At 47.4% G+C, this 15668-nt stretch overlaps 1 protein-coding gene and 1 long non-coding RNA gene across 2 annotated transcripts; both read right to left on the bottom strand.

The window, feature by feature from the left end:
- Positions 1–211: 211 nt before the first annotated feature.
- On the bottom strand, positions 212–2612 carry LOC123075781 (uncharacterized). Its single transcript, XR_006436201.1, has 4 exons — positions 1858–2612; positions 1618–1768; positions 1299–1378; positions 212–611 (listed from the first exon to the last, which is right to left on the bottom strand). It is a non-coding gene; the product is annotated as an uncharacterized lncRNA (long non-coding RNA).
- A 9511-nt stretch (positions 2613–12123) lies between these two features.
- LOC123076634 (uncharacterized) lies at positions 12124–15257 on the bottom strand. Its single transcript, XM_044498781.1, has 11 exons — positions 14754–15257; positions 14438–14620; positions 13431–13550; positions 13300–13341; positions 13130–13225; positions 12963–13052; positions 12750–12866; positions 12585–12623; positions 12438–12488; positions 12250–12324; positions 12124–12159 (listed from the first exon to the last, which is right to left on the bottom strand). The coding sequence occupies exons 1-11, from the start codon at positions 15255–15257 to the stop codon at positions 12124–12126; spliced, it is 1353 nt and encodes a 450-aa protein (XP_044354716.1).
- Positions 15258–15668: the final 411 nt, after the last annotated feature.

Genomic DNA, 15668 nt, shown 5'->3' with positions numbered 1-15668 from the left:
GGCCCAAATTCACTTCCTCTTCCAGGGTCACAAATGTTTTTTCATCACGAATTTTTGCATGTTGGTAAATGTTCAACAATGTTTATCACAAGAACTATTTTAATGTTTTTCCTTTTTTTTTAAAAAAATTACTGTTCATCACAGATGCATAATCACCTGAGAGCTGAAGAACAGCACTTCCATGGAACAAACATAGTCATAGGCTGCAACAAAAGGAATATACTCCTACTTCGGATGATGTCAACCGACATGATCCATCAATCAGATGATCCATTAAAGAAAATATGAACGCCCAAAAATATTTCCATTACCAGTGAGAAAAATATACTATGTAGCAATGATTTGGCAACGTCATAAGCACAACTCGTAAACCGTCTCACTTGGTTGTACCAGATGGTCAATCAACAAGGACATATTTCCAGCTTAACAACAGACCCAAAGAGTCAAGATAACACAGACTGAGCGATAACAGCCAGCATTACACAGATGCCTTGAACAAGATCATCTCGAGCGAACATGCATTGATCTTAGTTGTCATCAGTGGATGTAAGGGTAGGAATCATAACGAGCGGACGAATATATGGTGTGTAATGACCTCTCCCAGCTGAAGACTGCACAAACATGAGAACGGACTATAAGTTTGGTTCTGAGATGCCCTGACATAAATATAGACAGGAAGGTCAGACTGTTCAGTTAGCATTTTTTTTCAAGTAGAAGAAATAACATGGATGCAAATTCATCGTCTGTTGTTTTGCTTTGCTATTGCAAGGGATCGAGTTTTAACAAGAGGTTAAGCCATAAGTTTTGATTAACCATCAGAGTAAATAGACTTCTAAGGGCAACATATGAACATAGATATGTGAGCAAAATGACTACGGGTTAAGATAAAGTAATAACAAAAATACACACCAACAGGAGATTCTTGGCAATATGAAACCAGCAAGTGGAGTACAAGAGCGAAGATAAACTGGGTTTCAAGATGGCAAAATACTGTCTTCATCAACAATTAATAAGTAAAAGAGAAAAAAAAATCAAACCCGCCCAGGTTTTCGCATGGAAGAGTACAGCGTAACTACTTTAGGTGAACTTTAACAGGCATTCTGAAATCGGTCCGCTTGCAGTTCAATAGCTAAAGTACGTTAAATTCCCGATACAGATTTGTAAAGGGGGTGATACAATCTAATTGATGTGTAAATCTACATAAGACATCTTATAGGTGCTGCTTTCATTTCATTATAAGAACAAGTAGGAAGACTGCAGAAATAAAAAAAAAATAAGTATCACAACAGTAAACTCACGGCAATCTTTTGATCGTGTGCGCTTGAAGGTAATCTGTTCAGGGCGTATGCCGTATGTACTCCCTTCGTTTCTTTTTAGTCTGCATATAAGATTTGGTCAAAGTCAAACTTTACAAAATTTGACCAACTTTGTTGGAATAAATATCAACATCTACAATACTAAAACTGTATGGTATGAAAATTAATTTCACAATGCATCTAACAATATTGATTTCATATTGTGAATCTTGATATCTTTTTCTCTAAACTTTGACTAAGTTGATAAAGTTTTACTTTGACCAAATCTTATATGCAGACTAAAAAGAAACGGAGGGAGTACTTAAGATCTTTGAAATTTCCCAAGCCCTCTCATTGATCTCTTTATTCCGTTTGCGAGGACGTTCAATGATATCTGTCTTAAGGTGAGCACATGTAAATGATTCTGTCAGATCATGGTTTCCTTCGGCCCGTACAGCATTGAAGTGGTGCCGCTACAGGATACAAAATATTTTACTGAGATCAATAGAATATACATGATACATTCAATAATACAGTGGCATTACATATGCAGAACAAATACCTTATCCCTATGAAGCTGAAGTGTCAGCTTCTCAAGAATAGGCGAGTGCTGGAGAATGCAAACTAATGCACGTAGGTCAATAGCTGCACACCACTCGTTGAGTAACAGAGTTTTAAATTTGCCAAATATGGGGCAGCATGCTAAATCCCTTCTGTAGATAAACTGGACATATTGCATAAACAAGAAAAGTCACAAATTTCGTTTTCAAGTTGAGGTTATATGATGAAATAACTGAAGTTAATAGGAACTTTGGTGAGATATTTTAGCTTCAGAAATAATTAGGGAAAGGGAAAAGTACATCTAGTGCCCTGAGTCATTTCGAATTTGTCCAAGCAAGCCCATACATTATTAATTCTAGCAATCGAAAGACCCACTTATACATAAACAAATAGTTTGAAGGCAGAAATCAACAAAATGATAGAACAAGGGCATTATTGAACAAAGTATAATAGTTTAGTGGCTCGAAGTGCTAGTTCAACTTAGAATAAAGTAAAGAGAATTGTCCATACATCATTATGTATGTTTCAGTCCCTCTGCATCTAAAGTTGGACATATATTATAGATCATACAGGCTCAAGCTGTCAAGTCACAAATTGTCGGGGATATCGTGCGACATATGCCAGGGGGTGGCTTATCATGGTTGGGGACAAGAGTACGTCGCCGGGCTCTAGAAGCAGGAGTGAGCGAGACCGCATGCGCCTGCGAATCTTATCCAGATTCGGGGCTCTCCTAGGAGATAACACCCCTAGTCCTGCTTTGCGGGGTCTCCGCATGATCACTATCTCAACAAGGTGGCTACAAGCTTGTTCCTTGAGCTGTTTAGCTAGAGGAGGAGGAAGAACAAGGCTAGCCCTACTTCACTCTCTCTATGTGGGTGTGTGGTGACTAAGGTGCTGAACCCTTTGCATGGGGTGACCTGGGGGGTTTATATAGGCCTACCCCCTAGGGGTACAATGGTAATCCGGCCGGGTGTAAGACCCGGCCGTCAATGTCTCTGGTCGCCGGCTTCTCCGTCGGCTGCTGGGGCCCGCCGCCTGCCGTGCTCTCGGCCGACAGGTCGGGCCCGCCGCATGTAGGTCGTGTCGGCTGCTCTGCATTGTAGCCTTGCCCTTGATGACGGAGGCTTTGTCGGGGGGGGGGGGGAGCGTGGCTACTGTCCCGCCGCCTGGCGGGCGCTCACTGTAGCCACACCCCGTCTTATCTGGTTAATGGCGCACAGACTCCAACGGAGGGGGAGGGCCGCCTGCTAGGAGTCGGGCCACCCCCGAGCCGCTTGCTAAGGGTCCGCCGCCTTCTGGTAGCTCACGGACAGGTAGGGCCCGCCGCCTGCGGGCCGTACCGACCGCCCGTCGTGGGAGCATGGCTCCCCTTGTCATGGATGATGTCATGGGCTACGTGGCAACAGTGCAGCGCCGGGCGAGGGGTGTCCGCCTGGTACGCCGCACTGTGGCCACGATCCACCCCGGATTCGGGGGTGGCAGGCTGCACTGTAGCCACGCCCCGTCTCATCGTGGTAATGAGGTGCTAACTTCGAGGGGATGAAGGGCCGCCTGCTAGGAGTAGGCCCCCCTCGTGGCCGCCTTCTGGGGTTCCGCCACCTTCTAGCAGCCGGCCCAAGAAGGCGGTCGTTCGTCTGTCTTGAAATACCATGGGGAGCTGATGAGGCTACCCGTGCTCATTTACTCCGACACAAACACATTAACATGAATAGCACAATGTTGAATTTCTAAATTGCGGGTCAAAAGATCCAATATTATTAACCACATAGTAAGAATAATACATCATAACCACCACTAAAGCATGGTGCTGAGAATAAGAAACTTGGTTAAGTAAGTGTTTATGCACATCTATGAAATTGGTAGTGATACTGTAAGAGAACCAATTGCTAGCAAACAAAGATAAGAGTTGAGATGGATGGTGGTAACTGTATGCTTACCACTTTAGAACCAGCTATCAACTCCAGATGGATAGCATCTGACAAGCCATTGAGAAGCACACACTGGTACTCACCAGCAGGATAACCATGACAACCTTCACAGATTTGATTACCACAATTCTGTACCCCGGGATCGGTAACACCACAAGTGTCACCACAACTGTCAGTAAGCCTAAGGAATGCTTTCAAGCACAGGAGCAGCCAAAGTGAAATCACTAAGGTACAGTGAAACAAGACTTGGTGCGTAGATCCTAGTGCGGGAAGCACCACAACCAGCAAAGGTACAATCGGTGGCGCGCAGCCGCTTTAGCGATTCGGAGAAGATCCTGTGCACTTGAACATTGCAACAAACCATGTCTAGATCCACCAACAACGGACAGCTTGCGAAATCAAGGTGCAGTTGGGAGTCGACAAGAGCAGAGCATAGCTCTAAGTCAACACAGTAAAGATTTAGGATCGTCAGGTGCTCGGATGCGAGAGACACAGTGAGCTTTAAGCCATGGATATCTCTGTCAACGACGACATCGAGCATCCCAACTTTGCATATCAGAGCGTACTGTATCCACAAATTGGCCTATGAGTACGGGTCAACCTCATGGGCGTCACTGTAGGCCCAGATCTCGCACTTTTCGAGAGGTAGGTGACCGCGGAGGAGGAGCAGATGGTTCACGAACTTGTTGAAACGCTTGGGGTGGGAACTCTTGAAAACCCTTGAATGGACGAGGCGCAGGCTGGGCAGTTTCCTCCAGAGGCCTCGTCCGCCGGCAAGCGGGACAGCACGCGCAGCCGGACGTCAAGGGACAGTGCGCTGATGCGATCATCACCGCCCGCCACAGCCGTCTCCGACATTCCGTCGAACAGTCAGCGGGCGTGAGTGTGGGGATGGATGTTGAGGAGATGAAGAGTGAGATGAGACAACCAGAGGCGTACGAGAGGGGGAAACCGGTCGACTTGAGGAGTGTCACGGAATCACCTCACCTCGGAATCAACGACAGTCAGGAGATCTGGCCGCCGGCAGTGGCAGCCCGCACCGGGAGATGCACGGGGACGACGGAGGGAGCAAGGCGACTCCGCCACTCACTCACGGACTCACCCGCGGCGGCTGAAGGTGTCGCTGTCGAGCAGGATGCGGCGGCGGAGAGGCGCCGGCGCCGGCGCCGGTGGAGAGCTTCTCGAGCGGGCTGTTCTGCTGTTGGCCAACCTCATGTCCGTCATTTTCCCCTTCCTCTACCTGACAAGGACCCTGGAGCCAAAATATAAAAGAAAAAATAAAGCCCAGTTTAGCCCAATTTTAGTGTGACTAAAAAACCCACTTCTGGCTGTGACTAATAAAGCCAGATTTTGCCATGCTATGATTCTTTTTCTTTTTTGCAATGGTCCAAAATCAAAACTGTTTGTGATACATAGAGAATGAAAAGCAGTATATTACCAAAAAAATCCCAAATGGAAAAAGGATCCTTTTTAATGCAAATGGCACAAAAAAGAAAACAATCAAGGCAATTTGCATCTGAACATGGTGACAAGAAATGTAGATTGAAAATATATGAATTTTTTTACCATGTTTCGTAGAAGTAAATGTGCCGTAGTGTACGGAAGTAAAAATTCCAATGAACAATAGAAAAAGGCAAAAAAAATTGCAATCGATGTAAAGTGTTTTTGACATGGCAAAATAGATGTAAAGTTGCCATGCTACATAAATGTACATTTGTCATGAGCGATGGAGGTAAAAATTATTGTGTATGTGAAAATAAAGTAATTTTTTCATGGCAAAAGTAGAGTAATTTTTTCATCGAAATAAATTAAAAATTGCCATGGCTACGCAAGTATATTAGCCGTGCTACATACTAAAATTTGTCATGTTCTAGAAAATGCAAACTGCTCAAGCGGAGCATGTTGGGCAGAGGTCCTGAGGTCATGGCGGATGTAGAGGTTGCTAGTTTTGCACATGTATTGTGTGACCGTTGTCAGATCCGCACTGTGTCATGGACGACCCCCGATAGTCTAGGTGGTGGTCCATGGTGGGAAGACGTCTTACCCATCCGCTAGCGCCTTTCGCCCTGGCGAGGACTATGGGCTGGCGTGACTTTGGAAGATCCACCTTCAAGATGATGACTGGAACACGGCTTCATCTCCAGTGTGAAAACTCTTGTCCTTGATTGACCGGTTCCGCTCGGCAGCGTTAAATTTGCGTTAACATTGTTACCTTCTTGATGACATTGTATCCTTGCTAATATGTTAACCTTCAACGGTTAGTTTCGGCAACCAGGATGAATATCCTTGTTTTGATCATCTTTGGCCCAACGTGATGACGACGACACAAGGTCGGTTATTCCTTCTTGCTGGCACTCCGCGGAAAATTTACACTTAGTCGGAGGTGTATCTCATCTTCTATATCTAAACACTTAGTCGGTTATTTCTCTCAGCATGCAAGCATGCCACATCATCGCACAAACATGCATGAGAAAAGGCCCACCCCCGCTACCATAGTCTCTCAACATGCAAGCATGCCACTTTATCATGACATGGATGGAAAAAGACCCATCTCAATATGCAAACATACATGAGAATTTTCATTCTATTATGGTATATATATTTAAAAAATATTTAACAACGTAATCAAACATAATAAATTATATGTATTTTTAGTTTTAGCATTTTATGTTATTACTTCAAATATTCATGTTTCATACATGAATCACATTGAAATATGTTGTAAAATATTCCCGCAACGACGTGCGGGGTATCATCTAGTATCTTGTAATGGTTCAGCCGAGATTGCCCTTTTTCTGTTGATATGGTCATAACTAATAGGCATGCTAATTATTGCATCGGCAGAGATCTTGTTGGGATGAAAGAAAGAAAAGAAAAGGACGTGGCGCATGCAAATTCTGGAAGAGACTTGCTAGATGCAAATCAGTATGAGGACGTGGCCTCACATGCGGTATGGAAAAATAATACTCCTCATTTATGTGCTAATGCAGCATGGAGATCAGTCAAGCATTCTTTTTGTTTCAAAGGAATGCACGCACATGTTTTTTGGGATGAAAGGAAGGAGAATTGGTTTGAACGGAAGGAGATCAAGATGTTATCTATCTTTCTGTTTTTACCAAGGAAAGAGAAGGATCAGTCTTACACGTGTTCTGTATGGGATCTGTTGTGTTTAAAGGCTGTTGGGTGGGGTCCACCTACACGCATATTGCACGAGAAAGAGACGCCACGACCAAAATAAGGAGTCTAGTTTGTTATCAGGTTGGCGAATATTTAATTAGTTAATTCTTTGTTAGTTAGGATAAAAGTAAGAGTCCACGTGAGTTTAGCTTTGTTTCTAGGCCGGCTACTACTATAAAGCCAAGTTATGCGTCCCATGTAATGCAGGTTATATTTTGATATGAAATAGACAGATGTGTTTTCAGGGGTAGACACCCGTATCAAGTTTTTGAGGTAGCTTTAGAAAACCTCTTTGTTGCGATTTCTGTGAGGAAATTGTTTTGCGCGTGAGGTGATGTCGTCCAGATTGTTTCTCTCGTGCTGAGCCGCAAGGTTCAAACCCTCTACTTCGTGTACATCGCGTGCGCGGGCGAGAGGTTACTGCTACTGAAGGTGGAGTACCGTGAAAGATCGGGCCGCAATAACAGATCGGATCTCGCCATCGAGGTTCGGTCTTTAGCATCTGTACTCTACCTTTTTTTGAGACAATTCTGTACTCTACCTAATACTTAATAATATTGATTGTTGTTATATTGGATGATGGATCCGTTCCTCTGTGGGCCACAAGCGGGCCAAAAAGCTTGCTCGTTATGTATCTGCGCCCATGTCTTCTCTTATATGTTTGGATTGGATGTAATTGAGCCCTTATAATCTGAACAAAAATAGTAGAGAGTACATGCATAAACGTAAAAAACAAGCCTTTTTCTGTCAGGATACACTATGGAAGGAAATACATGATAACATATTATCATAATCTAATCTTAGATTGCAACATTGTAACACAACCTTTTTTGCATTTCAAAGCACCATCTCTTGGGGGAAGAGCCATGTTGTTCCAGAATCATCGCAAATCTTTGACGGGCTAGAAGTACCAAACTTCATGTTGAACATGTCGCCCGTGTCCATGAAATAAATCACATCTTCCTCCACCTCTCCATAAGGTGCCGGAACAGACTTGGAGAAATTCATGCTAACAAAGAGTGCTCGACCGCCACCTAGCCCTTCGGTCAGTGGCACCCATGCGTGTATGCTAAAGTCTGCTTCAAAAACATCCACTTTGAGTGTGACCCATGAACCTTGTGGATGGAGGCCTTGACGATGCTTTACCATGAGTAGCTTCTCATCCGACTCGATGAGGTGCCGGCTAATCATGGTGATATTACCAGGTCCAGCGTCATGACCAAATACAGCAGAGCAATTGATATTGGTATATGTCAAGTCATTGTGTTTTTCCTCTTCCTTCTCTTCATTGCTGTTTTCTGCATCGTCATGATCATCGCCCTCCTCATCAGAAGTGGTGTGTGATTCAAACGATTTCTTGATGACACGTGTTCCCATTGCAACCATGGGCCTTTCGTCTCCATCCGATGCAAGATCAAGAGGGATGAGATCCTCAGCCGTGGTGATGGCATATAGCTTATCGCCAAGAAAGGCGATGTCAATGAGGTAGATATATGGATTTGTTTGTGTCGCCGGCGACCACACGCCCTTCCCTCGCTGGAACACAATGAGCGGATGCATCCTGTTGTTGGTGATGACCGCGACGGAGTCATCAACTGTGGAGCGCATGAGGAACTTGCGGATCGCGGACCTGTCATCGATGATGACGGCGTCGAGCTCAGGCAGCGGCAGAGATCTGTTTGTGAAAGGATTATGCAAGACATAGTTGTGCACGACATAGTGTATCTTGTCATCCTCGGTGGTGTAGTTATGGCCCAAGCCGAGGGCGAGCCAGTTGTCGGTGGAGCCGACAGACCTGGCGTTGTCGGGTAGGCGGTGGGTGTGGCCGCTGTAGGGGGCGATGATGACGTTGCTACAGAGGGGAGTCCACGGCAGCGATTGCGCTTGGGGGTCGGTCGTGTGCCATGGGCTGCAGACGGCGCTGTCGGCGCGGCAGCGAGCGCAGTTGTCCGGGTCAGGAAGGTTGGCCACCACGTGGTCGAGGATGCTCCGCAAGAGGCCGCAACATTGCAGAATAGACGACGCCAGGCCCACGTAGAAGAAGCGTATTTTCTTCTCTTCAAGATTCGATCGTATTGGGTGTGCAGCCTTGATCGTATATATATAGCACCATAAGAGCATCCCCAGCCGCGCCCCAACAAGGCCCCAGGCGATTTTTCGATCGCCGGCGTCAAAAAATCGGCCCAGTCACGTCCCAGGGCCCTTTTTTCGCCGGCTCGGGCCGAAATTGGCGCCGGCGGACCCAACCCGAATCCGGCGCGCTGGGGCGCTCGGGGGCGCCGGGCGAATCGTTTTTGGCGCGAAAGCGCCGCGGGCCAGCCGCGTCAGCGTCACCGCCCGCCTCGTCTTCTCCCGACGCCTCGGTTTCCCGCGGGGAATCAGTGGCAAGGCTGCCGCTGGTCAGCTTTGCCATTGATTCCTCACGAGCGGCGCGTTCACGGGGCGGCGCGCCGATGCCTTCCCTCCCTCGGACGCGTACACACGGACGCGGCGCGGCTATATCTGGCCTCGCTCGCCTGTGATGAGTGCCACCTCTTCACCTCTCCCGAGCGCCGCCGCCGAGCTCTTCTCCCCCAGCCCTCCCTCTCCCGAGCGCCGCCGCCGATCTCTTCTCCCCCAGCCACTCCATCTCCCGAGCGCCGCCACCGATCTCTTCTCCCCAGCCACTCCATCTCCCCGATGGCCGAGCGTTTCCCCGGAGACGAGGCGGCGGCCGACGGCTTCGGCCGCCGTTCGCTCCGTGAACAGGAGTCCTGGCTCCTGTTCCAGGCAAACATCCCGGCGCCGCCAGACATGCGCGCCGGGCCGACGGGCTGGAGGCTCAGCAATGGGGGAGTGCCCATTCCCCCGTTGCCCGACGCCGTGGCCAAACCATCCTACTTCGCCGACGAGGTCGAGATCGGGCGCGCCTCCCTCACCGACGCCGAGCTCTCCCTCCCCCAGTACGCCGCCGACAACCACGCGGCTTGGGTGGCGTACTTCGAGCGGCTGGCGTCCACCAACGGGGCGCCGGTGGTCGGCGGCGTGAAGAACAGCGAGGGGCGCCACCTGTGGTGGGGCGCCCCCGGCCGCACACTTGAGGGCGTGCTGACGCACCTCAAGGGCGGCAACAACCCGTCGTTGGCGTACCCCCGGCCAGGGCGGCCGCCCCGGCGCACCGCCGACGCGACGGGCAATGGGCGCCAAGGAGGTTCGGCGCGTCCTCCTCCTCTTCCTCCTCCCGCTCCTCCTCCCACTCCTCCGGCACTCCGACGCTGCTCGGCGTCAAGGCCGAGCTCGGCATCGTCATCAACGAGGGCGGACGGCGTGCCTCCTCGTCGGCTCCTCCTCCGCACTTCGTCAAGCCAAAGACGGAGCCGGGGCTCGCGCCGGTGAAGACGGAGCACGGCGAGGTCGAGCTCGACGACGACGCGGCCCTTAAATGGGCACGCCAGGACTCCATCAAGATGGCGACGGAGCGCCAGCGCGCCGCCCTGCGGCGCTTTGAACAGAGCCGCCGAGGCCGCGACGAAGGAGGAGTCGTCATCATCGACGACAGTGACAACGACGACGACGCGCCGCCGCCGCCACCAGCCCGGGAGGGGTCCAGCAGGGGCGCCCGAGAAGGAGGAGAAGGCCGACGATGGCGGCGACGACGGCGACTTCTCGGTCTTCAGCAAGTTTTTTTTTATTAGTTTTTATATGTAATGGCGACTACTCGACTTAAATCCACGAATATAAGCCCAAGTTTGCCGAAATTTGGCGTGTTTTAGCCGAACTTTGCGTAAATTTGCTACACAATTTTTTTCCCGCGCCTGGGCCGGCCCTGGGGGCGGCGGCTGGGGGCCAACTCGCCCTCAGGTCCATTTTTTTCGCCGGGTCACCCCCAGGCGGCGATTTTAGGCGCCCCTGGGAGGCCAACGGGTGGAGATGCTCTAAAAGGAGTTGGGCTGTCTGAATCCTACACGTATTCGTGTTGGTTAGTTCGTCAGTTTCCAAACGTGTTTGGCTTGCTTCTGAAGTAATACAAATTTATTTTAGTCAAAGATAGAAGTTAGTGTCCGTGTAGGATTAGTACTGTACTAGTTAAGGTAGTATATGTACGTACTACTTGGTCAATTCATTGGTAAACAAAAGAAAATTTTGGTTTTCTATATGTGAGTCCGGTACGAGTACATCTAGGTTTGTACTGGATCGGTTGTTCATGCCTACACCGTAAGAACTTTCAAGGAGTACATGACATCAACACGCTGCTTTCCCGGCTTTACCGACCTCTCACAACCGCCGCCGCCGCAGAGCAAATACCTCAGCGTGCAACAACGCTGGGGAACGTGGGTCGCGGAGATCACAGACCGCTACACATAAGAGCCGATATGCATCGCATTTTTCCACCCTGAAGGGCGGGCGGCACGGGAAATATTATGTTGGCCTGCCTCCATGACACCAATGCCTGGCTCAACTTCCCCGCCGGCCTACCATAGTTGGCGCCCGTTGACTCCCGGGTGGCCACCGCACGGGAGATGCGAGAAGATTGGGAGGCTCACGAGCGCCTCTAGGCGGAGCAAGCCGGCAAGGCGTACATTGTGGAGCTCCGCCTCCTGTACCCAGAGAGACGACTATACAAGAAGAACGCGAACGAGGCGACTGAGGACATCGAGCTCTCCTCCAGCGACTCAGACTATGAAGGCGGTCGTAGCGGAGCGGGTTAGGCGATGCCAGCGATGAGGGCCATGGCGGTGTGATTGGAGGGCTTACAGAATCAGGATGGGAGAGGTTGGAGAACGAGAGCGATAGTGATAGCAAGTAATTTTAGTAAGTTTGTATGCAATCTAGTCCAAATTTTGTTCCCTTAAGTTATCTAAAGTATTTATGTAAAATATTTCGAACCAAGTTTTATGTAGTAGTTTGAACCAAATTTGCACCCAACGTTTGATGTAGTAGTTTGAACCAAGTTTGATGTAGTAGTTTGAACTTTGAACCAAGTTTGATGTAGTAGTTTGATGTAGTCCCTTGTTTTCAGAAACCACAAATGTAAACTAGAGCCAAGCATCATCCGCAATTTCAGACTGTTGGGCTGGTTATGTAATACAATCATCCTATTAGTTATGTCTCGCTGTCAGATGAGCTAACGGATCATAGACACTCATTTCAGACCAAAAGGGACAAATCCAGTCTTCCCTTACTCAGAACTCGAAGGGTCTAAAGGGAACAAATCCATCCTGCAAAGTGGCACGCACATAAGTTACTGGGTTTCTTTTATCTCGAGATGTAACCTTATACTTTGACAATAAATACAGTTATTAGCATACCTCTTTGTTCAACTTCAACTGATTTGCTATCTCCACCTTCTTCTGAGCATACTGAGCCATGTTCATTGGTTTATGCTGAAACAAGGGATCCGGTAATATAACAACAACAATCATGATGACATATAAATTCATAGAGGATTTTTCTCAAAATAAAAGGTAAAATCATAGAGGATTCATCGAGACAATACCATGCTGAAAGATAACTTCCTAAACACACCCCTAGCTTTCTTCTCTTCGTCCTACACAAAGGTCGTATCAAAGTCAACAACCTATTGCAGCTAGGTATGTATCACCATGTCAAACATGCATGTAGACTTGTAGAGTATCCTACTTACAGTCAGTTCAATGCCACCCTCCAGGACAACAGCGTAAATCTACAAAGGTAAACAGATGAAATTAGACATTTGGCAATATGTTGCACATTCCATTCTCACGACATAAATCACAGTTAGTGGCTATACAAATTTGCACAACAGCCCCAAATTAAGACATCAGCTTACCATTTCTTGCATCGTTACAAAGATATGGCCCCCATTGAGTTCAGCATGTAGTACTGCTTTGTGTATAGGGAACTCGCCAGACTCATAAACTTCCTTTACAGCCTCTTTGTAAGTTCTCTGAAATATTTGTGAAACTATAAGAAACACGCATAATCACAAAGCATGTCAGCCATGCTCTATTGCACAAACATTTTGATGTATTAGGATGCTAACATTTTCTTTAGCGACAAGCCTCCAGATCTCAAAATAGAGGAGATCTATGTCCTTGAGGGACGCATCCATTTCCAGCTCCGTAATGTACTCCTGAATCAAATGGACCAGATTGTGAGTACAACCAGCAATTAACACCACCTCAATTAGCAGAAGACAAGATATCCTACGTCATAAGCATAACCAGCTAATTTTTCAGTCATATGGGGAAAGCCAGTTGCAATCCTCAATGCTTGCCTCCATGCTCTAGTATCCCATTCTATCCACTGAAGTGAAAAGAAGTTAATAATCATGTGTATGTATATGACTAATTTCGCAATTTTCTGTGAGGCATACTTACATCCTTAGTCCTGCGATCCAGATGCAAAAAATCTGCAATCCACTGTTGCAAGATAGAAGTCTATCACTTTAAAAACAATCTAGCCACTCATAATATTTTTAATTCCAACAGCTTGATCACATAATGCATACCTTGATTTTCTTTGAAATTTCTGCATAGTACTTGACATAAACATCATCAATTTTATATGTATGATAACGTGAGCGGTACTCATCATGATAGCAGTACAGGTTTCCACTCCTACCAGGCAGCTACAAAAAAGAAAGGGACAAGAATCAGATGACACGTCCAAAAAGGCACAAAAGTGCAGATACTTAATGGCTACAGTGTGGTGAGATGACATGCTTTTGTCTATAGAACTGACTAAAGATCCACATTTTTTTTCCTTCTAGTATAGTCTAGCTTGCTAGAAATAGTACCGTATAATTAAATGACCTTTAACAACTCAATCCACTGAGACACCGACATGATATAATTCAGAAGCAATTCAAACATCAACAAATTTCAGCAGCCAGTGTTACAGCGAAATGAAAGAGGTAAGAAGTTGAAAATAGCAATGTTTGTGAAAACATACAAGGTGAGCCTTGGACTGCTCCCTACAGTCATAGAAATCATGCTAGTTTTATCTTCTAATGCTGAACCTCAGCTTTAAAACTAAGGCAATCAAGGAGGTTCATGAATCAAGTGGGATACCCTTCCTAGCATTTCACCCCGAGTTAACGTTACATATGAAATGGATAAGAATTAAGAACCAACCGATTTTAAGGGATCACTCATTAAAATTAGCAGGAAGGCTTGCCCAAAGTTTGAATAAACACAAAAAACTGGCCAACTTTTCAAATCCAACACCCCAAGTACTAGCATCCATCAGTAGCCACAAAGCAAGGGCTCAATCATCATCACCATCCTCTATTAAGAATAAGCTGTTAAAAAACAGTTTTAACTCATACCATAAACCCATGGCTCAATTTTCTATACTAACGTTGCAGCTGTGGTTGGAGTCAATGAAGCAAAATGAACTACCTCATTGATTGCCGGTTTTCACGGTGTGTTTTGAAATGGATTCTGAACACCCATGGTTATGATAACCAAACTAGTCAATCAGATGACTAAATGTAGATATAGACAGTACACTTACAAAATTACGAGGGACAATCCGTTGGTAGTCATTCAATTCAATGTTGTAGGTGTCTTCACGATGGATGTACCACTCAAAACTTTCATCATCCTCTAACCCCTCAAAGTACGACTCGTTAAGAATTTCATCATCGGTGTATTCTTCTGGTTCCTTGAGCTCACGTGCGCACTCCGGATTCACAACCTACACATAGATGATAAAAACACGGGATAAAATCACCACGCATAACAAACCAGAAGACTGAATCAGCTACCATGGCACACAGGTATAAACTTTAAGACATGCGCGGTGACTGATTGATACAGCATGTAGGTACCTTGTAATGAGCGACGCGATAGCGTGCAAGGCGCGCTTCTATCTTTCTGTGTTCCTCCCGTGTCAAATAAAGTGGCAGGTCAGTAGGATAATCGTCCTCCTTCTGAATATTGGCAAGCAAAAGTTGACGATCCTTGGCCTGGTCTTCTTTGCTGAGAAGGAAGTGCGGCCCGAAACGCTGCTCGCTTTCTTCTTGTGCCGGCTCTGTTTTCAGCAGCAGATCATAATCTTGGCCCGCTTGGATGGTGCCCTCCATGTCTGTCGCATGAGAAATCTGATCTTGGCCCCCTTGGATGGTGCCCTCCATGTCTGTCGCATGAGAAATCGGATCTTTGCCCCCTTGGATGGTGTCCTCCATGTCTCCATGGTCATCGGCAGTGGCAGTAGCATGTGAAGATGATGGGGGCAGGTTCTTGCGGCGCCTCTTCTCCCCTGTCCACGCCTTGTTTGCCCCATCTCCATCATTGGCCAGTTGGCTAATCTGGACGGGCTTATCGCCAAGCATCTCGATCGAAGGATACGGCCGCGGGACGGGACGAGGCGGCGGGACGGGACGGGTCCGGCAGCGTCGATTTGCTGGCGTGGGGGACGTGGCCGGAGGCGACTGTAGGCTGCAGAGGACGGGGGCGTGGCGTGGCAACGGAGACGGCGGCGGCGTGAAACCCTAGGTAGCCACTTGTCGAGAGATGGAGGGGGAGAAGCAGAGCGTGCGGGCTCTTGTTTGTTTGGGGCACTGCGTAAACTTGCTGCACATTGAAGGGTTTTCTATACCGGATGTTTACATTTCTAGCACAAACGCCCATATATATTTATCAAACGCCTGGAATTCTTTACTTCCCGTGCGCTTTTTTCTTCTTCCTCCATGGGTCTGCGCCGCCCTCCCCCGGTGTCGCCCACCACCATCGACTGAACCTCT

Source organism: Triticum aestivum, chromosome 3D (genome assembly GCF_018294505.1).
Source record: "Triticum aestivum cultivar Chinese Spring chromosome 3D, IWGSC CS RefSeq v2.1, whole genome shotgun sequence".
Taxonomy (NCBI): Eukaryota; Viridiplantae; Streptophyta; class Magnoliopsida; order Poales; family Poaceae; genus Triticum; species Triticum aestivum.
This window is presented reverse-complemented; position numbering and strand designations above follow the sequence as displayed.

Excerpts from the sequence above, each read along its gene's own strand:
- LOC123076634 (XM_044498781.1), bottom strand. The coding sequence starts at position 15,257 with ATGCTTGGCGATAAGCCCGTCCAGATTAGCCAACTGGCCAATGATGGA. Across the intron at positions 13,342-13,430 it reads AAATTTCAAAGAAAATCAAG|TGGATTGCAGATTTTTTGCA; the intron begins GTATGCATTATG and ends ATCTTGCAACAG. Across the intron at positions 13,226-13,299 it reads TGGATCGCAGGACTAAGGAT|TGGATAGAATGGGATACTAG; the intron begins GTAAGTATGCCT and ends TTTTCACTTCAG.